Source organism: Urocampus carinirostris, chromosome 13 (assembly GCF_059441175.1).
Source record: "Urocampus carinirostris isolate Australia breed hairy pipefish chromosome 13, RoL_Ucar_1.0, whole genome shotgun sequence".
NCBI lineage: Eukaryota > Metazoa > Chordata > Actinopteri > Syngnathiformes > Syngnathidae > Urocampus > Urocampus carinirostris.
Genome location: NC_142361.1, coordinates 13,547,495 through 13,571,089, shown reverse-complemented (window position 1 = coordinate 13,571,089; position 23,595 = coordinate 13,547,495). Strand labels below are relative to the sequence as shown.

Sequence of the window (23,595 nt, the reverse complement as noted above, 5' to 3'; positions counted from 1 at the left end):
AGGGGCTCATGCTTGAGCAATAAAAATAAAAATAAAGTTCTTTCAACATTTTGAAGATGTGAAAAGAAAACCAAGGCATGCGAGGGAATCTGTGTGCATTTCGTCTTAATTTTCAGATTTTCCGAATTTTTTCAGAATTTTTCTTGGACAAACACCTTTCTCCATTCTTAATCAAATATCAACCCGCTACACCCACAAAAAAAACAAAAACGTTTTATTGGCTGTTCAATGTCAAAGTGTATTTACAATTTTTAGGACACCTTTTATTTTTGCCATATTGTCCAGTCCTATAGTAAACCTACTTTGTTTGTTACCTGAACCCTAGTTTAGAACCTGATGACGGCCTGATAGCCATTCTCACTGTGTCTAATCGTTCACCCTAACCACAACTTCAAAACACTTGACCCCTGGCTTGAAACTCTAAATTTAAACCCCGACTCTCAGTTTCAATGCTAACTTGGAAGAAAAATATTCTTTTTTCCTTTTCTAAGACATCAAGACAGCAATGCCGATGCTGGTGGATCCCAAAAGCGGGCGAAGAAAGTGCCATGGACTCCAGCGGGGACGACTTCCAAGGGAAAACTCGAAGTTTAGATCTTTTGTGACTACAGTCCAGGAACTTATATTTCAAGTGTGCTCTCGTTTGATTCCCTAAAGTAAACCCACGGACAAAAAAAATGCAAGGACAGGAGCAAGAGTTTCACACATCTTTTTTGTGTGTTATACAATTTTATTATTTTCATAGGAAACAAATCAGTCATTGAAATGTCTTTTTTTCCCTGTGTGAAAAGACTGACTTCGATGATAATTTCTCACAGTACATTCAGATATTTGAAATAAAACAGAAGTGAAACTTGGCACTTAGAAAACAACCACAAAGAATTGTCACCTTTATTGTTGAGAACAAAAATTTACAAAGCCATTCAAACAGTCATCGTTTCCAAATATCTTGCAGTTGCTTTTTTTTTTTAAACTCAACTCTGGGGAATATTCAAAATACACTTTGCAATGTCCCTTTGCTCTCTATAGTTACAAATATGTACATTAGAGTCTCTTCTTTCCTAGTATAGCCTCCCCACTGTTGATAAAAACTTTTTTCGTTGTTGTCTTGGTGGTGGTAATCTTCGGGTTCTATTTATATATCTCCGAGAAGTTGTTACCCAGAGAGCTCAGATAGAGGTACCGTGGCTGGCCTCCCCCTCCGGGATGGCCCCCCCTGGCACAGGCTGGTAGGACATGGGCATGGGGGTCTTGACCGGGCTCTGGCGGAAAAGCCCCCCATTGGGCGCCCGGTGCTTGCAACGGATAGACGGCATGGTGGCGCTGCTGAGGGGCAGAGGCAAGGTGCGGCCACCAGCTGGGCCTAGCGTCCTACCCGCCCCGTGCCCCTCACGGAGGAAGGTGCTGACCGAGAGAGGTGGCGGCGGACCACGGTGGGCAGGGTATTCCCGAGCCGACAGGACCTCCAGGGACTGGCTTGGTTGCATGCTGCTGATATCCAGGGCAGAAATCTCGATGGACTGCCCGGGCAGCTGCTTGTGAGCTAGGTCTTCATCCAGGAGGCTGTTTAAACGCTGGTGGACCTGCTCCAGATTCACCTCTTTGTCCTGCATGGTAAGGAACACAATAATGCGGATATGGGGGCGAGTCCAGAAATTTGAGGGGAAACGTGAGGATAAGTGGTCAATAGAATAAATGGATGGAAGTGAGTGAAGAGATGGGGAAGGGAAATAGGTTACATGGACTGGTTTTATCCTGTGCAGTCTGCAATGTTATCTACGCAGTGAGGCTGGATTCACACAAGCAGTATAATACTGGCTTAAACATTAGGGGGGGCGAAGTGATTAAAATATCTTTATAATTGATACTGAACAAGTACTTGCATTATATCGATACTATCGTCTAATGGCTTCCTTATTTAAACTATCACTATACTAATGTTATTACCGTGTCATCAGATTATAATTTATATAACTAAAACTTGATCTAAATGTGGTTACACTTTATTCGCGATATTGATTTTATTATGCAATGAAAGTTATTTTCAATAAAAGGTATATTCCAGACTATAATGTGCACCTGATAATTAGATGCACCTTCAAAAATACCCCTTGTAAAATATTTTCTTTCATACATAAGGCGCATCGAACAAAAAGGCACATAAGATTGAAACAGAAGGATAAACATCTTTAATAGTTCTTTGATCGGAAATTTCGTTTTGACAACCGTCCATCAGTTCATTCATGGTTAGCCTATGTGTAAGCTTTTGTTGTAATTATGCGTATACAGTTTTTTAGTAAAAGCACACTGAATTGATGATAAGTCATACTTTTGAATCCCTGGCAATTTTTGAGTTTTTGGGTGTGCCTTATAGTCTGGAAAATACAGTTTTTCAGTTGTTTTATTTACATTGTTATTCAGTATTTGTATTTGTTTTACGTTGCGGCTTTTTGGGTTTGACTTTCTTGGGTTTTAATGTTAAAAATGTATTGCCATTTAAGTACTTTATCTTTTATACAGCTAAATATTTTTACATTGTATTGCTGACACTATTTGCACTTGGACTTATTTTTCAAAACATTGTGCAATGAAAGGTATTATTGTTGTCATGTTGAATTTGTTGTATTCGTATTTTTGTTACATTAATCCTTTTTTTCGGTTTGACTTTCTTGTCTTTTGAAATAGTTGATTTATTTTTTTATATTCTTCAAGTTTGCCTTGTTTAATGAAAATACAACATTTTAGACTGATTCCATTGTATTTAGAAACTAACTCAAGGGGGGAGGGATTCAATTATTTAGTGATCACAAGATTTTTTAAGCAAAAATAATCTGTATTAGAGCTGTATCGATCAATAATTTACCTGTATCGTTCTATACCAAATATTCCAGTATCGCCCAGCCCTACGAAACACTAGAATCACTCACTCAAATCTAAAACAAACAACTTCAGGGGAGATATATTACATTACAGGTATCTCATATTTTTCAATGAAAGGGTTTTTATTGCATTACAAAGTGATTCTCTTGGTTGAAGCAATAAAGACTCAATTGGATTTTGAAACCATTGACTTTCGTTATTTGGCAGCTTCTCGATCTGTATACCAGTCGTATTACAGAAAACAGTTTGAACCAGGTCACTTTTTCAAGTTCATTAATGTTGGACGGAATTGAATCATTTTACTCGTTATCGATACAATATACTTAATCGAACACCAAAAACATGGCAAGACTCTGAAAGAAGAAACCGGTTGCAAAGAGTGGATTGCATTCATTATCTAATTTAAAAGCTAACCAGTTTATTCGCAGCCACGCTTAAAAACTTGATACCCCCTCGCACTAATTTTTGCTGCATTCATTTCAACTATGAGGACATGTTCGTATGATCGTTATGGCAGTGTAAAAAGCGGAAAAAAGCTCAAGTAGATTGGACTCGATCTGAATCGGAATGTACCTTCCAGCTAGACATGTTTTAATGTACTGTGGAAAGCAAAAACCCAAATTAGTAAATACTGTCTAACAGAAATGCATAACAGGTGCATAGACCATTAAATTAAGAGAACATTGACTAATGGCTGCCAGAGGCTTAACATTATGCTTTTCTTGATTGCAACTTGAAACAGGTGTAATGTTTAATAACTGAACCAAATGATTCATCTGGACTTAGAATTGGCCACTTTAACCTGCTCTGTGAATCCAGCCTTTGAAGTTGTCTGTTTCACACCTATAGACAACCAATTTTGTGTTATTGAGTTACACGAAAAATGTTGTGGCACAAAAAAACTACACACAAAGAATGTAAGCCTATGACATAACCTCAAAACTGCAATTCTTAAATGAATGTGCAATGATTCATAAATGGTCAAATGTTGTCTTGAGACATATATAATGAATCTACACACGTCTTCATGTATTATTACAATAACAAGTTTTAAAGTCGATCTTCTGTTTTGATCAGGTGTGTTCAATTTGTTATACAAGGTCCTTAGAAAAATGACTCAAAGTGGTCTCATGACCCATACCCAGAAAGTTTGAGAACCACATCTTTAGTAGAACATAAAGACGGACATGCAGATAACATTGACATCATCAACATCAACGACAGATGACAGTAAAGGTGGAGGCAAAGTTAAACACGATGAAGCGGCTTGATCTTGTGGGAATTTTAGGGTGGTTACCTTTATTTCCTAAAGAATTGGTGTAAGGAAATGAGATTCCGAAAATTGTTTTGTGATTAAAAAATGTGAGTGCAGTGACTTAATTTGTCACATTATAAGACAGACAAATAGCATCCTGCAGTGCAGGGTATAAGAACCCTGTAAACCACTAATAGATGTATCAAAATGCGTATACAAAAATATTACCGTACTTTCCAGACTATAAGGCGCACCTAAAAACCCGATATTGGCCAGAAATTTGAATGTGCACCTCATAACGCGATATGCAGTATAACCGCAGAATATGGATACAATTGGAAATGCATTCAGTATTTATATATGAGGGTTAATACACAGTTTTTTTGGTTAACTACCCCAATTATGCAACGATTTAGATCGCTGACCAAAATTGCAAAACATTGAACACAACCCGATTCCCAGTGCTGAGAGGGCAGACACTTTAACACTAGACTACCAGCAGTACTGATGACAAAGTAAAGTCGTTAGAGTTTATCTCATTATCACACTTTTTATCTATGACTTACGCGACCCTTGTTCGATTCCCATTGCAAACAATATTTTACAATTTCGGTCAATTATTGACTAATCAATCATTGCACTAATATGTACCTTAACTGTTTAAATTACACACATAAATACAGTAGCTCCCACTGTAGAATAAATTCCATGCACCTGATAGTCAAGTGCGCCTCATACTGTATGTGAAAGGTATATGACCAAAGACTATTTTTTTGGGGGTGTGCCTAATGTGTCGATGCACCTCGTAGTTCGGATAATACAGTAAATTCTTACATCCCTAGAAATGCTTTCTTAGTCTTGCCTCCAGCTTCTGTGATCATGCAGTGTAGACATCGACAGGGTGAAATGATGAATGAAGTGAATAGAATCTACCCCTGCCCGTATCGCACACCATTAACAAAAAAATAGTCTGGTCCTGACGCTGCCAGTATACCTGCAATCATTTTCTTAGGCCGGTCCTGACCCAGGTCTGGCATCTTGAATTGTCAAACACTTACAATTGGGTTCTAGCAATAACTGACAGAAGGTCTTAGTGTCATCATATCCACCTCCCTCTTCCAGGTCAGGTCAGGACCTGGACTGAAATGGGTTTTGCGGGGGGCGCTCGCGTGTCAAATCAAACAGGCGGCTGTGGGTCAAGGCTCAGATTCTATGTCATCTGTGGGTGCTCACACTTTAGTTTAGGGATCCATGTCAAGCCTTAGTAGTCTGGCTGCTTCGTGCAAATCCGAGCTCTACGGCCTTAAGACTTGAATGGATAAGCTAAAGAGAGCTTGTGTACCACTAATGTGCAAATGAACTTGGGAGGACCATCATGACATTTTGGACATTAACACCGTGTCAGTGGTTGGGCATCAATGGTCAACGAGGTCTTCTCCGCTGGTGGAAAGTTTATTTATTGTCTGTCTGTTAGTGGCTCGAAGTAACTCTCGTTGTTCCGGTAATTTTCTCATTTGGAATCTATCATAACGTTTTTGCAACAGCAAGCCATGTGTCTCTTATATGTACTAGCTATATTTGAGTGGCCAAGATGTCGCTGTAGCACATGAGACGCTATGAGGAACTGAGAAACACTACATACGTTGAACTCTATTTGTACGCAAATTAACCCTTACTGAAGCTGAAGGAAGATAATTCAGATTTAAAAGAAAAAAATAACTTTATAGATCAGCGTTAGATTCTTAAGCAAATCACATTTACTATCTTGAAACGAAAGAGTAAACTCACTACAGATTGCTCTGGATTATTATCTCTCAATTTTGATCTTGTGGGTGAGGGGAAAAATGCAGTTTTCTCAACCTAGCTTTTCTTTAGTTAAAAATACTTTATCATCTCAATTTAACGAACGCAAAACTGGTGGTGCTTATGCGGCAGTGAATGCGTGACGGACATTTAGTAATTGCGACGTTGGGATGGAAGTCAAGGACATTAGCTTAGCATGTCATAACTTCCAATTATTTGCTGCGGCTGTTGTCGTGTTGCCTTGTAACAGCAAGTATTTTTGGAGTGCTCACTTTTAGTATTATCAATTTAGGAAGACCACAGCCCGCCACTGCACTAAGTGGTTCCGTTGTTGCTGCTATGGTTCTCTCCCGCACGCACCAGATCCTGGTGAGAGAGAATCGCAACGGCAACTAAAGCACCCCAAGCACTGCAAGCACTCTCCCAGCATGAGAAGGGATGATCACAGACCAGTCACATGACGTCGGGAGGTGGGTGGGGCACACCTATTACAACTGCGTGTACTGTAGCTCGACTAAATCGGGGCTGGCGTCTGTGCTTGCTGGATCCATAAAGTAGAGTGTGGCAGTGGCATCCCTAGGCAGGACCGGGGGGCCTGGTGGTCTGGGTCTGGACCGGGGCCTTGGTGGGGCAGGGGGACCGGCGGCGGCAGAAGGTCGGTTCGAGCCCGAGCCCGGGCCGGACATGTTGTCGTGGGTCACCTCTTTGGGTTCCTTTCGCCGGCAGTGATTGCTGTTCCACCAGGTCTCCAGGGCGGCCACCAGCAGGGCAAGCAACAGCCCGGCCGCCAGGATGCAGAAGACCCCGGCAAAGCTGTGCAGGTGCAGTGCCCGGCCCTCCGTTTGGGCGTTAGCGTGGCTTTGCAGGTCGCAGCGGCCCTTCTTTGGCCACCATTTCTGCTTTAGGATGTCAAGGTCGCCTTTTTCCTGAAGCTCTAAGATTCTGAGGGCAGCAAATAGGCAGTGTTACATCACTATAGCTTAGCAAACACATCAAAAGTTAGCATAGTCAATAAAGAGTACAAACCTCTATATACGAGCACCTCTAGACACGAGAATTTCGATGTCCGACATTTATTTAGAACAAAGATCTTGCCCAACACACAACGGAAAAGACTTGTCATGAGCATTACCAGAGGCTACCAGACCGCTCCAGACTGTTCATTGCTCGATCCCAGGGAGACCCACAACATAGGAGTTGAAAGAATTACATGCAACATTCAGAGGCAAAAGAACAGCAGCTAAGAGGAGAACGGGAAATTGTGTTGGCAACTGGTCGTTCCACAGATTTTTTTTTATGACCCTTGCCTTACTTATTTCCATAACATTTAAGGTTAGACAGAGACAAATCTTTTCAAAATACTTTTAAATAGTAAAAATGTTGCGAGTTCACCTAAAAGGGCAAAGTAAAGTGAAAAATAAAAACTGTAAAAGGCAAAAGTAATATTAAAAATGAAGAAAGTTAAAAAGTGTGCTGTAAAAATTCTTGTGTGCATTAAAGTTACTCTCATTTCAATTTTAAGTGTTCAACAAGTGGTTGTGTATAGAAAAAGGTTTTGTGCTCTATCACTTGAACCGCACCCATTTCCCCGATAGATAACTGCCATTATATTTTGTTACTTCAATTCATTTTATTAGTGTATTTTTGTATTTACCAATTCAATATGTTTTAATGATGAAGAAAATGTCTTATAGCTATTAAGTGTTACCTTAGATGCTTTAGGGAGGCTAGCAATAAATTGCCTAAAAAGATCTGTATCAAACATTCAGTCTACAATAAGGCAATCAAATCCCCTCCCAACAACCCAAAGCAGCTAATACACGGACACACAAAATGGTTATAAAACAATAAAAACAAAATATACAGTAATAGAAATAAAATATTATTATGACAAGGCGCAGACCAACCATGTGAGGAAAGAGACATTAGGGGGGCTTATTGACACTGATAGGGATGGCAACAGATGACTAAAGGATTTTCAGCCATTGAACAGTACCCTACCAGCGCCCCCACCCCTCCTAAATGAGGAAACACTGAATTACCAAAATAGAAATAAAAAATACTGAAATAAAAAGTCTAATGTGTTACAGTAAAACATAAAAAGTTAAACAAATCAAAACTAAACTCATTTAAGAACCATATTAAAAAAAATTACGGATGATTTGAAATGTGTAGTTTTAATGAAGTAACAGCCGAGTAACAACCTTGAGATTTTTTGCCAGCCGAACTGTGGAAAATAAGTAGGTGTGATAATGAAATTGAAAGCAGATTGTGTAGGACTGTGTGGACCAGAAGTCCGTCTGGACCAACAAAAACTTACAAGAACAGATGGATTTGGGCGTGTCAAGAAGAAGAAGGACGACATAGACGTGGTCTTGAATCTCAAATGAGGAGATTCTTCAAATCTTTGGGCAAGGACTGGCATATAAATAACAGACTGTAAACTGACTCTGAAACATGCACTCACAAACCTTAGATGTGGAGTCATTTATCCGCGCACAAGTACTTATGAAACATCACGATTACAGATGCCTGGAGTATTTTCCATTTGCTTCCTGCAAGTGACGGCTTCAGCTATGATGGGTTTCTATTATGTTCATATTATGTCTCTATAAAATGCCCCTTTTCAGCCTGTGTCTACCTGTCCGTCAATAACCTTGTGGTCTAAGCTGAACACATATGTAAAACAGCTTGAACCTACATTACGTTTGAACAAATCTTTTTCAGTTTTGAGTTTCCGACAAAAGTACCTGTAACCAGACTGAAAAGACGCTTTCTGTCGCTGACAAAAATGTACTTTTCGACATGCCAAAGCGTGTGTCAAGAAATTACTGGCTTTGGAGCTGCAAGTGGGTCTTTGACGCTCCCTAAAAGCACCATGTTGCTTTTTCCTAAATGTTTAATAACAGAAAAACATATGGTTTCTCACGAGAACAAACAGGACACAGACATTTTTAGCCTTTTCCAATCAAAATGGATGGATACAATACGTGTTTCCTTCTCTCTCTCTCTCTCTCTCTCTCTCTCTCTCTATATATATATATATATATATATATATATAATAATAATAATAATAATAATAATATATATATATATATATATATATATATATATATATATATATATATATATATATATATATATATATATATATATATGTATATATGTGATATTATGATATTGCAATAAACTGATATTAATAAAGTTGATTACAAATATTTTAACCCGAAATTATATCGATTCAAAAAATTGCTACGTATATTTATAAAATAAACCTTTTTTTAATGCTGACTTTTAACCTGATAGAAAATAAAAAGTAAATCTTTCTTTCCAATCGAAAATTAGTGTACATCAAATTTCGTTTAATTGTTAGCTCATTCGGTTTCCTCGATTGTTTGGAAAAACAAACATTAGCCTGGCTCAAGACTTCAAATAGGTTTCAATGAATGTCTTTTAGGTTGCCAGGCAACAACTCCAACCTCAAAGCAGGTGCTCACACTCCACTAAGGAAAAACAAGCTGCTACTCTGTTCCTCCTGCCATGAAAACAACCCTCTTTGGTATCATCACATTCTTTTAATTTTTCAGATATTTTTTTTCATAACCAAAGTCAAAAAAGCCTGTTCTTCTAAAAGCTCAGCACAAGCCGAATATAAGTCCTTTTTTTCCTTACCAAGCCTGGAACGCGTGACCTGACACGGCTCGGTGTTAAAGTGCCAAGACAACGATAACGATCCCGGCTTTGGGGAGCAAACAATTGTTATTTCCTTTCACGTAATCTCCATACGGGCAACCCAAGTAATGCGGCCATGCTGGATGGGTGTAAGTTTACCTCATTATTATTGTGATTGATATTCGAAAAAGGACAATCGAAGCTCTAGTCTGGCTGTTGTCTGGGCTATGTCCCGACAACAAATGTTCACTATTGACAAACAAGACACATACACGCAAGAAAAACAGCATGTGGTGTAAAACTTGGTGTAAAAGTTAACATTTTGGGTGGACCCAAATGCAGAGAAGCGTGAGCATAGCTCGGTGTGCTCGAAAAAAAGAATGATTTTTAATAACATAACAGAGGAACAAAGTGACAAACCAACAAATGGTCAAAACGACACAAAACTGTCTGGACTAGAAACTGAAAACCAACTTCATGTAGTCGTGGCAAAGAGGGCGGAAATGGAAAACTGATAGATAGTGATTATGACCCAATTAAGTGTGCTGTCTATCCAGTCTTTTTACAGGATCAGGGTAATCACCATCAGGTAAGGACAGATTAGGAACAGGCACCCACTGTAGGAAATTGGCATCCCAAATCTTGACAGGGGTTCGGGTTCAATTAAGGCGATCATCAGCAAGGTGCTTAAGCGTGCCTGGGCTAGCACTGGGGTCACATCACGTTCATTTGGAGCCTATCTCTGTCGTCCGCTCACCAGATAAGGTTGCACTCTTTTCGGCTAGGCTTTCAGGGACACTCAGGTCTTTCTTTGAAGCACATTTCGCCAGAAAATGGCCCAAACCAAGGGTTTATGATGCGCGCCCAGCATCTAAGAAGGGTGCATTGTAAGAGAGGTTCTTGGTCTGGCCTCCACTCAGCAGATAACAGGACTTGGAAATAAACGGTAATGCAATTTGAACATTCAACAAAATTAGTGTAGACCCCTGACAACATCAAACCGTGTCTGGTGGACCCATCCGATAAGGCCGACAGTTTATATTAAGCAATTTGATATCAATACCCAGCAGTAGAATACTTACTTCTGGGAGAAGAGGTCCCTGTAAGGGCTGCCGTGCTGCAGGGCCACACCGTAGCCTCGGGTGCTGATGCTGTTGCCGGCCACAGTTAGTGTACAGTCATCATCGGTGAGCGCGGCATATTCCACTACCGCCATGTCCCACAGAAAGGCGTATGATTCTCGCTTCGCCTGTGTGGTTGACAACACATAACTGTGAACCACAGCCAATTGCTCCCCTTGTTAGTTATTTCAAAAATCATCTAACATGTAGTGTTCATCCCCACAATAATGCATATGTGTTGCAAAACATTCCATGTGTCGCAGGAAATTTAATATCAAAGTTGACCATTACCTCCATAGCTTCATTGAGGGAACACATCACTTTCAACATGGCAAATGCCGTTAACACAACATAGGAGGCAGCGACAAAACATATGGTGACTTTATTGAACAGGGATTGCAGACAGCTCATTTGTGCTTGGAGAAGTTAGAACTTTGCTCACCTGGTCGTTGCAAGCTTCAAACTCCAAAAGCTGTTAAGGAAAGTTTACCTGCCGCCATTACAGCATATGTTCCTTCTTTGCCCAAGCCCCCTTTAAGGTATGCAACTGTGGCTTTTTAATTGTGTTTTACCCGTGTGTGTCACGATTAGTATAATATTGCCAGGCTTCTTGTTTGGTTTGCCACTCATTAGACCCCGTTAGCAGCTAGCTTGCGTGGCTAGCCTGATGTGTCCATTGGTTTATTCCTTGACTGGTTTGCCTTTGTCACTGTAGCCATTTTTTGTTGTTGGTCCCTGGTTAGCCTGGCTGTTGGCCAGCCTCCAGTTCTACGCAAAGGCTTTGGCTGCTTTTTGTTGTTCGTCCCAGCTTGCCCCTGTTAGCTCTCTGTGTGTTTTTTTTTACCAGTTTACACTTTTTTGCACCATTACTGCATCTACCTGTGACACAATGCCTAGGCATTCTCCTCAAAAACTACCAACACTTAATTTAAACCTCTCATATCTTAACTAACATGTAAACCAATATGGTGAATGGCTTGCTAGAGTGCTACTTACTCGACGTCACAGCTCAAGAATTTAAAAATGAGACGGGCTGTCTTCAAAATCTCGAAAAATAATTGCTATATACATCTATTTTTTTTTCAAGAAAAAAACAAAAAACAAAATACACTGAATGGCATACTACAATTTTTGTACACAGGAAAATGTTATATTCGAGGAAGTATACTGAATACCTGTCCCCATCTAAAACATTCAGGTGAATCTTTCAACTTTATGCTGAAATCGGACCTATGCCCAAATCTGGGTTACATCGCAGGCATCTGAACAAAATTAGATTTTTAATCGAAGACCCCTTGTATTATCACTAGACTGTGTTTCATGTTTTGTCTTTTTCCTCTTTTTTTCTAACCCTTAAAAACAAATTCATCACAAGCACACATATGCACCCGGGGGGTGATACACAATGGATAATTATTGTATGTGAGCCGACATCTGGAAGGTTTCAAAAAAGCTCCTTGAGTAAACCCGAGTCGCATTGATTTTTTGAGAAAGATCAATTTTGCATTGTTGGGTACAGACTGGCAAAAAGTCCAGCTCAGTCATTACGCAAGAACAGCGCGGGGACAACAATTCCGACTGAAAAACTTTGACGTTGCCTGATGAGCTGTATTGGAGTCAACTTTTCTTGAGTTAGCAAACTCCCCCAGTCACATTCTAAACAGCATGTCCCGATTATATGACGTAAATGCCAAATACAATTTCCTGAGTCTTGTGGTGGCTCACTACAAGTATCCCTCTTATTGAAGTGTAATCTCAATGTTCATGCTGTGCAGTATACCACAATGCACCCCTCTCCATTTCTACTAATCTAATCATATTGTTTTGCCTAGTGCATTGGTGCCAGGCCATTCTCTAGTGCAGTGGTCAGCAACCACTCGGCCGCAGACCGGTACAGGGCCGTGCGGTGTTTGGTACCGGGGGCTGCACAGATTGACATAAAAGTTGACAAATGAATTTGAACATGCATTTTTTTTTACCCACAGAAGAACTCAAAATGTAGGCATGCATTAAACACTGGGTTTTAATTAACAATATACTTTTAAAATGGTTACTCATATATATAAAAAAAAAACGAGTATTTATTACAAAAATGTAAAATTTTGAAAATGGTTTGATATGACAGATACCAAATAACTGCTGGTTTAAGGATTTATTCTTCTTATTAGGAATTATTCTCCTTATTTCAATAAAAAAATCATACAATAATAATATTCATTGTATTTAAGAACACATAATTCTTAAATCATAAAATATGAAAAGTTAATATTTTCCTTAATAGAAATGATTCTCCTTATTTTAATTGAAAACATTAATTCATACAATATGTAATATTCATCATATTTATTAACAAATAATTCTTAAATCATAAAATCTGAAAAGTTATTCTTTTCCTTAATAGAAATGATTCTCCTTATTTTAATTTTAGAAATTAATTCATACAATAAGTAATATTCATCATATTTATTAACAAATCATTCTTAAATCATAAAATATGAAAAGTTATTCTTCTCCTCAATAGAAATGATTCTCCTTATTTTAATTAGAAAAATCAATCCATACAATATGTAATATTCATCATATTTATTAACAAATCAAAAACTTTCCAAGAAGAAAAATGATCTGAAATGGCAGATCCAAGATAATTTTGAGCATTTTATGAATTATTTCTATTATTTGAATAAAAATAAATCATACAATAAATAATAGTAATTGTATTTACTGGTTTTACCAATAAATAAATGCTAGAAAAACAACCAAAAATCGTTATTATTTAACATTTTTCTGACTTGTCTTTTTCTATTCTTCTTACCAATCCAAGAATTATGAGTGGTATTTTTAGCCCAAACTCAAGTTCAGTGTTACGAATTCCAGCCAGTGTGCAACAAACCAACCGGCACGCATCACAATAGTAAATTGGAGCAGGCAAAAGCATGTGTGGTTATAATTAAAGCCAAAAGTACAGAAGATATTCAGTTCCTAGAGAATAATCATGAAAATAGTTGTCTCTGAGAGATGCCGCTAGCAGGGCCGCGAGCGCACACAGTGTGTGAAGAGAAGAAGCATGGCTGCTCCAGAATTCTTTTGAATTCCTCCTTTCTTCTTGTTGTATTCACCGGCATGACGTTAGTCTGTGGTGTCCTGGCAATCTCATTAAGACTGTGCAAAGTTGGAAAGTCTGCGTGTTCTTACAAACACACGCCAGGGAAGTGTTGCTTATTTCAAGCAAATGTAAGAACATACAGATAAATATGCTGTGAATTGACCAACAGAGAGGTAGTATTCATTAGCGAAAACTTCCCATAAAACTTTTTGGACCTACAGTTCTCATTCTTGATTGCTTCTTTGTGCCCACCGTCAAAGAAAGGCTCAAGGATTCTGAGGCTTGATCGTGGCGTTGAAAACAAACCGCCTACGTTATAGACTGGATTATTTTCAAATTTGTGCCCAATAATTACTAATAATAATTAATAATAATTATTAATAATAACATGATTTACACATATACAAATACACATATATCGATATACATATATACGTATGTCGATATACATATATATATATATATATATATATATATATATGTGTATTTATATGTATATTTACATATATACATTTATAGATGTATACATATATACATATATACAGTAAACATATATACATATATATATATATATATATATATATATATATATATATATATATATATATATATATATATATATATATATATATATATATATATATATATATATATATATATATATATATATATATATATATATATATATATATATATATGTATAAATTATGATGTAAATCATTTGGCACAAATTTGTTTCCGTAGTACAGAGGTTAGCAAATTTACCTAACACACGAAAGGTTCCTGGTTTAAGACGGCCGGAAACATACGGAGAACACCCCTGAGGCCTTGGCAAGGATAAACGGCACAGAAAATGGATGGATGGAGATAAATACATACATAAAAAGTACATATATATATTTACATACATACATCGTGGATTTTCATTGTGCATTGTGTTCAGCATTCCTGCCCTTTTTCTGCCTGTGTCTACCTGTGCGTCAATAATGTTGCAGTCTCAGCTCTACATATATGTACTACAGGTTGACCAACCTACATTACGATTGCGCAAATAATTTTCTATTTCAAGTTTCTCTTGAAGCCTTTATGTCAACAAAACTCTGGATCGACTGCGGCAGAGCCTAAAAAAGCAGAGGAAATTGTTTTTTATCGCCAACAAAACTGAACTTCTCGACACGCAAGAGGAAGGTAAAAAGCAGTATAATGTCCACGTGATAGCGACATCATCTGAAGTAACGGGAAAGGATCGTTTTCAAACATTCAGATTTCGTTTTTTAAGACAACCTGCCAAACAAAACTGGCAAAAAATAATGATAATACATTGTAACATAGGCGCAAAATTTTCTTTTTTTGGCCAAATTAAGATTTTTGCCTTAATCTGGTTCCCATAATAAGTTACTTTATCTGTACAAGTTCCCAATTTAGTCAACCAATCATATTTCATATAAACAATATAATGGCAATATTTTTCTAAATTATAATATGACTGTTTAGAAGTTACTAAAACGCGTTTATAAAGTTTGTAGTTTTATAGGTTGTATAGGATGTTCTTTTTAAGACACGCCTTTGCTGACCACAAGATGGTGACAAAATATCCTCTGGAGTATACTGGATCATGTCCTTCAAAATACAGTAGTGCAATAAAGTAGCAAGAGTATCTTAAAAATTATAATTTGACAGTACGGAAGGTATTTGTCATGTAAATTATAATTTGGGATGTTCTATTTTCTTATGTTACATTTTTGTCTTCCAATCATTTCCACATGATGGCAAAATATTATCGGAAGTAAAACAGTGATGGTGTCAATAAACACTAGTGCGATATATTAGCAAGATTATTTTTAAAATTATGATTTGACAGTGCGGAAGTTATAGGCAACAAAAAACGTTTTATGAACTTCTCTTCAGTTCACCTGATCCCTTAACCACCAGGATCGTAGGGGCACCATTTCCTATGGTGTATCTTGAAAAAGTACAGCCTGGTATCGTGCTCAATCATCAGGCCCAAAGGTTTTTTTTTTATTATTAACTGAACCAAAATCTGTCACTGTATGTTGTGGTGAAAAGCAATAATGCAGCAACAATGATATTCAGGAGTTTTAGCAAAAACAAATCTGAGCTACAAATATTTCCTGTTTTTACTCTAGATCGTATGGTTCTATCGGCTGACTGTGGAATTTCACCCTGATAAAATGGAAAAGTAGTACAGTTAAGTTTCTGTTTACATCAGATCTTTCAATAACATCAAAATTATGGTAAATATTAATGTGAGAAAACAAATATTCCTCGGCCATTAATCCGGTGAAATAAATTGAAAATCAGTAAGTGAGCGGCCTTGTTGAGCGGCATGACCACACATCACAGTCTAGGCCACTTGGTGCCGTCCAGGACCCCCCGTAGTACTGATCCAAATTAGGCTTCCGCCTTAGATATGTGGACTTCAGATATTTGTTAAATTATGGATTCTACCTTCCCCGCCTTACACGCGCCTGTGGCTGTTCGGATGACAGACAGGAGAACACTCATAAAATATAAATTTGGTACTGCAGTGAATTACATTCCCAGATTTCATACCAGAAAAAGCATCAAACTTTGGTATATCATGGAGTTTCTTTGCTAATTAGATGCATGAAAACCACCATAGTTAAACATGAATTATTCCATTTGAAGGACATCTTACCTTCTTGATGCCTTCTGAAGGGCCAGACACGGAGTGCTGGAGGCCATTGTTCTTGTTGATGGTCTTCCACAGGTCGGCGTAGGTGCTGTCCTGCTCGAGGGGGTTGGTGCCTTTGGCTTGGAAGTAATCGTACACGGCCGAGTCCCTCACCGTCCCATAGGCCAGGTCCGTCTGCTTGGACAGGTCCTGGAAAGACCTGCAAAGCAGTGTCGATGGGACTTCAGCACATTCATTTGACCTCTCACAGTATAGCGGTTTACCCCACACAGTTTCACTACATTGCTGAGTTTCACTGTGCATTACGTTCTGCATTCTGATGGGCTAGTCAGTCGCCAAGCTCCTTTTCTGCCTGTGTCTGCTTCTGCGTACATAACATTGCGGTGTAAGCTATACACATATGTAAAACAGCTTGATGACCTACATGACGCACAAATCTTTTTCAACTTCAAGTTTCTCTAAAAGCCATCATGGCAACAAAAAACTCGACCAGCTGCAGGCAGGGCCATAAAGGCAGAGGAAAAACATTTATATCGCCAACAAACCTGGACTTCTCGACATGGTAAAGGAAGGTAAAATAAGCTTTTCATAATACCCACGTGGTGACAAAATATCATCTGAAGTAAAGTGGATAATTATAAAACAATCAGAATTAATGTTGGATATTTTTCATCCGGGCCTGCCAAACAAAACTGCCAAAAGTATAATATAACAATAAAATATCGTCACACAAATAACACAAGTGCACAAGTCAATTTTGGGGACAAAATTAGTTATTTGACTGAATTAAGTTCCCATAGAAAGTTACTTTATCTTCACAAGTGCCAAAACTGGTCAACCAATCAATATAGTGCTGTGAAATAGTGTAGCGAAATTAGGTTTAAAATTATCATTTGACAGGACAGGGGTTATTTATAAAAAATACAAAAGTATTCATAACGTACAGCTGTTAAACAAACTATGGAGCCAGTATTTTGGGTTTGTTCTTTTGTTTCAATTTATAATAGAGTATACAATAAAAGAATCAAGGTTTCTTAGGTTTGTCTTGAATGTTTCTCTCGTCACAAATCTATTTAAACACATTTCGGTCTTTTCAGAGTTAAGGCGCAAGAAGTTGAGTGACATCCACTCTATTATCTCAGTGAGGCACACCTTGGCTGTGTGCTGGTTAATTGTCTTTCAAGTGATATCCCAAGCACTCTTTCACCGTCTCGTCATACCAGTGTACCAAACCCTTGCCTGCACATCCAGATCACGACTACTGCCTAACGAACTCTTCGAATGTCGACCTCGTTATTCAGAATTAATAGAACACCGATGCCTCACCTTCATCGAGGTCTACGATTATCGCCTCAAGACTTGACTTCCTGTGCTGAACCTGGCCCTAATAAAAGCTCCACTAACCAGTGTTTCTGCAGGAAGTGCTTGAAATGTGGCTTAAGTAGTAACAATAGTGCAATGAAAGGTAGTGCAATAACTTAGAAACAACAGCAACAAATTCCTAATAAGGCGATAGATAAGCTAGGAGTAACCATTTTTTCAATATATATATATATATATATATATATATATATATATATATATATATATATATATATATATATATTCACAGTTTTGCACAGAGTGGTGATGTCCATATAGAAGAAACTTTCTAAGCATTTTAAATTGCCAGTACCAAATCTTGTACATTACAAGGCACCATCTACATCCATTTTCCAGCTTTGCTTTTAGCCCAACCAACGAGTTCAACTCAAACTCCCGAGTCGTTACGCACCCTACCCTAAATCTCAAATCAGCAAGCTCTTAATCGAGCAAATGAGCTACCTGTAGATTCAACTCCTCTCGCCAAAAGTACCATGTACCCACCACCCCGAACGACCTTATGGCACGCCTGCGGCAACGGCTAGCACTCACGCTAACGACGGCGAGAAGACTAGGGGTTCGGATTCTGAACGATGGTGGCATTAATCCCTTCGATTGGCCATTAACTTCTCGTAAGAGCACGCGCTAATGTACTTTTTATGAACAAACGGGCATATTTGAAAATGGCTCTCTCATGACACAATTATGCAGATGTGCTGCAGGGCCTTAGGAAACGAAAATTGCACTTTTTTTGGACCACGAAAATGCCACTTTTTTTGGACCACGAAAACTCCCGTGGTATGCTTATTCAGGTGTAATCGCACAGTTTTGCTACCAAGATAAAAAAAATATAAAAACAAGGAAATCTTACCATTAAAGTTAATGTTTTATTACTCTTAGACACCTGAACATATTACGATTGTAAAAAAAAAAAAAAAAGATTACATAAGATTGAACGGCAAAGTCAGCTGGATTATTTTAAGATGATATTTAAAATTATAATTTCTTAGTACTTAAACTATCTGTAATAAAACGTTTTTAAAGTACAGAACTTCTATTTGTTGTTTAGAATGTTCTTTTCACGTGTTTTTTTTTTTTAAATCATGTTGGAGACAAAATTTTATCTGAAGTAAAAAAGTGGGTAGGGTCCTGAATATCCTGTGCAATGTAGCGGCAAGATAATTTATTAAAAATTTGACACTAGAGAAGTTAAAGGTTAAAAAAAAAACGCGTATAGTACTAAAAAAAATAATTAAATAAATGATTGTGAGGTGGCACGGCATTTGCGTCTGCAGCACAGTTCTGAGTTCCTCGGTTCAAATCCAGCTAACATCTTTCCTGTGCGGAGTTTGCATGTTCTCCCTGTTCGTGCGAATATATCCTCTGTGCACGCCGGTTTCCTCCCATATTCCAAACGACATACATGTCAGGTTATGTGGCCTTTCCAAATTGTCCCTAAAGGTGAATGAGTGAGTGAGTTGTCTGTCTCTGTGTGCCCAACGACTGACTGGCAACCGGTTCAGGGTCTCCCCTGCCCACTGCCTGAAGATGGATGTGAAATTTCACATTAGTGAGAATTAGCCAAACGCTGTTTCTATGGGTCCGAACACAGTCCGCTAAGAGAGTCAGCAACGCGGGAAACGCGTGAGGTGGTAGTGTGCGCAAAGGCCCCCGAGTGGATGCACGACATATAATAATGTAATAGCATCTAAGTTTAACAACCGATTGTAATGATTAACATTTTGGGCCCACCCGATATCCAGAACGGCATGTGTAAGGCTTGGGCTCTAACTTAAGATCTTACCTTCCGGCTAAACGGGGCAAACTAAACCGCTTCAGAATTTGTCTGACGTGTATCTGAGGGGACCCCTCTCACCCCCATCATGGACTGTTCACTGTTCACTCTGCTAGCCTCTGGGAAGAGGTTCTGCAGTGTGCGGTGCAGGACCACCAGGCTCCGCAATAGTCTAGTCCCCCTGGCCATTAGACTGTTAAATGGTCAATCTAACATATAAATTAACTTAAATCTAAACGGCTGCTAAATCTGACTTTTTGCACTACTGGCAGTTTTTTATAGATTGCCACTCATTGCACATTGCTCTCTGCACTATGGTAATTACAGCGTTATTGTTACAGTGTTAATGTTACTGTGTACCTGACTTGTTAACCTGACTGCCCATTTTGCACATCTGGTTAGCTACTCTTCTTGCACTATCGGCACTATGGTAAAATACTATACGTAGCCAATTACAATACAACTTTATTTATATCTGTACATTCAAGGAAACTGTGGGGGTCAGATGCATCGACATTTCGTTCTGTATACACGTGTACTAGAATGACAATAAAGTAGATCTGAATCTGAATCTGAATCTGAATCTATTAAAACAGCCCAACACTATATTTTCTTGTGCAGCTCTGTCTCTTCAAATCTAACAACCGTTGGTGCGATCCCTTTAGTGGATAACCCTATTTAATTATTAAGTATTGTAGGAAAAATATAATTAACTTCGCTTTATTCAGATACTTTTAGTCCAGGAGAGAAGGCCTTGCAAGCCCTGATGGGCCACCAATGGTAAAACCTTCATTTTTAAAACATTGTGTTTAATATTTGTTGCCTGAATGAATCCTCAACACTTAAAAAAAGGCTGCTATTGGCCTGCTTCAAAAACCCGACATCGCCGACTTTCAATTCTTTTCAAAAATTTGAAAGCGACAACATAAAAATGGATCTATAACCGTTAAAGACACTAAGTGAGTTAAAGACACGCCAGTCTTAAAAATACGGCCTATGCCGTGAATGATTATGGGCCGATTTCCTGGCTGTCCTTAACCCCTTATAGTGATATAGAGCTTCTATATGCCTAATTTTAAGGCCTGTGTGTGTAATTGCTAGAATTTACACCCACACATTTATTTTACCTATCATTCAAGATCATTTAAACGGTGCCGTCCCAGTGGAAACCAGCAGTCGCTACTGTAAATACATCATGTTTTATCTTTTTTGTCTGCAGCAAGGCATTAGACTGTTACCACGCTGGTTTTACAACCACTCGTAAAGCAACAAAGACAAAAAAAAACAAAAAGGGAAATGGAAAAGCTTATCTCGGTTGATGACGTCGGGCTAATTCAGCCGTTTAATTAGAAATCCTCGCCAGCACGGAGCGGAATAAAGTCAATGCGGAAATAAGCGATTTGCTAGTTTATCATCTTTACGTTTTGCCGCAGTGAAACAACCATGCATTGAAAATGATTCAAAATGTCGGTAATTGAAGCCGCAAGGAAATGTGAGAGGAAGAAAAAGGAGGAGAATGGTGCTCTAGATAAATACAGCTATAAAATCTGGCGAGAGATGGATCTGGATTTTTTTCTCCCTTATGGTCATTAACCATTATGTACCCAGTGAAAAAGCTGTGTTCTGTGAACAAAGTTATGGAAACGTTTTGTCATCTTTTTTCTGGTATGTTGAACATGAACCTGCTCACAGGTTGGGAATATTTAGTATGCGAATGACAATCCTCATGAGATTGATTTTTGAGGCGAACTAAAGGAAATAGAACAAACCAATTAATATAAAATCGATTACTATTTAGTAAAAATGGTAATTAGATAAAACATTGTTATTTTTTTATTCTTTAACACATGTATAGTTGATTATAGGCAGAATATTTTAATGAGCTTTACCATCAGAGAGAACAATCTGTAGGAGCAAAATGTAGTATTCAGTGAGGTACAGTCAGATTTATGTATTAAATGGACTTATACCTTATTTCATTTGTCTGGGAGAGCAAGAAAACTAAATATAAACTGCAGAAAAAAAACATTCATTGTCTTAAAATTACTAATAAATGAAGTCTATTTATAGTTTTTGCGTGATGTCACACACTTCCCTAAATTTGGACAGCCAACCATATTGGATGAGTCCACCTGACGCATTTTGATGTTGTCATAGGTCTATATTTTAAACCTTATTTATTTTTCTATGCATATGTTTTGTTTTCTTTTTTTTTTATCTTGCTTCTATTCTTGTCTTATTTGCAGCATCTTCACATTATTTAAGCTGTGCTGTATGTAGTGCATGTAGCATGTTTGACAGTAAAGTTGAGTCTACACAAATTTGGTTGGATTTTTAAATGAGAACTGAATGAGTAAGGCTTTTTTTATGACGACTCTGATCTGTGACCTGGTGAGTGGAGATCAGAGCGAGAACCTCACTTGCAATATTGTGAGATTTCTTAGTCAAAAGGAGCTTAAGAGAAAGTCCGGAGTTTCCCTAAAAGCTTGGCCAAAAGCGGCGCACCCTTATCCAGGGAGTTGAGGGCAGAAATAGGTAATGTGGCCTCTGGGGATGGCCCGGGGACGCTAAAACACCTTAGTGAGCCGTTTTCCGGATGAAACGAGTCCCAGAGATTCCATTATTGAAACCCTAACCCCTACACCACACGCTTGTCTCTCGCACATATGGGTCTTGTTTGTGAACATTTGTTGTAACTATTTCGAATGTCAATCAAAATAATAATAGGGTAAACTTACACCCATCCAAAATGGACTCGGGTTGCCCGGATGTTGTTGACCTGGTTAGGAACTATCTATATGCTGCTCCTTCTGAATAAAAGCATCAATAATTTTACATTATGAAAAGAAAATCAATGCAATGAGAATCAAATTACAAGATGGCTTGACTTGCTTTTAATTTGATTATACTATCACTAATTCTGTTGTTTGGGGCTGAGGTGTGCGCCAAATTAGAAGCCTTGGTCTCACTATTGCCCGTTACAAGAGGCAGGAGAACCACATGCCTCTGTTTGCAAGTGCAGACACTCAGCACAGTAAGTTAAATTTTATTTCTATTAATAATGACCGTAACACAATGTAGTAATTCAGTATTTTTGAAAAATAAAAACCCCAAATTGTGAATTTAAACTAACTTTTAATTTTAATAATATTACAATGTAATGCATTGTACATTATATGCTTGTCCTATGTAGGGTCGCGGGGGGCTGGAGCCAATCCCAGCTATCTTCAGACAGTGAGCAGGGGACACCCTAAACTGCTTTCCAGCCAAGGGCAGGGCACACAGCGACAGCCAACTCACTCGCTTAATCACACTTCGGGACAATTTGGACGCTGAGTGCCTGAACAAAACCCAGGCAAGCCCGGGGAGAACATGCAAACTCCGCACAAGAAGGCTGGTAGCTGGATTTGAACCCATGACATAACCATTTAATATCGGTTAGTTTTATATTTTCATGAGGCACATAGAAACGCCGACCCAAACCCCAAAAAGATGAAAATAATAAGTTTATTTGAACACTTCTAAGAAAAGTATGTACTTGAATGCATATCATGAATGAACTGAATGAGGCTGTGATCATGATTTTAAGCCAGGAGATGGCAGTAAAAAGTAACAAAATTCCAAATTCCGTACAGCTCCTTTAATTAATACGAATGATTGAGAAAATAATGTAAAATGGACTTCAAAAGGTTATATTTTTAAAAAAGAGTGTCTTCGGAGTACTTGACCAACTATTAAGCATTAAAAATTAAAATCTTCTTTCTGTTAAAGCGAGTCGGTTCAAAGTGGTACCTCCCGGTTGGGTCAAGTTTGATTATCATCGGCAATGGCGTAATCAGTGAGGCTAAGCAAATGTCCACTCTGTCTGTCGTCAAGGAAACAACATCCTGCGACAGACCCTTCCAGACGACCAATATCATCCAGACA

The 23,595-nt window shown here is 38.3% G+C and overlaps 1 protein-coding gene across 5 annotated transcripts in view; it reads right to left on the bottom strand.

Annotated features, from left to right (window-relative positions):
• Window positions 1-693: 693 nt before the first annotated feature.
• Window positions 694-23,595, bottom strand: part of LOC148353766 (glutamate receptor ionotropic, delta-1-like) — a 486,866-nt gene continuing 463,964 nt past the window's right edge. For 4 of the 5 annotated variants that reach the window (XM_088351343.1, XM_088351344.1, XM_088351347.1 and 1 more), the window contains 4 exons: window positions 16,515-16,710; window positions 10,693-10,859; window positions 6,640-6,880; window positions 694-1,607 (listed from right to left, as the gene is read on the bottom strand). In XM_088351343.1, the coding sequence (XP_088207469.1) occupies window positions 1,170-1,607; window positions 6,640-6,880; window positions 10,693-10,859; window positions 16,515-16,710 (1,042 nt within the window). In that variant the 3' untranslated portion in view covers window positions 694-1,169. Of the gene's footprint in view, window positions 1,608-6,423; window positions 6,881-10,692; window positions 10,860-16,514; window positions 16,711-23,595 lie in introns of all 5 variants that reach the window. The other variant, XM_088351345.1, reaches the window with a different exon arrangement.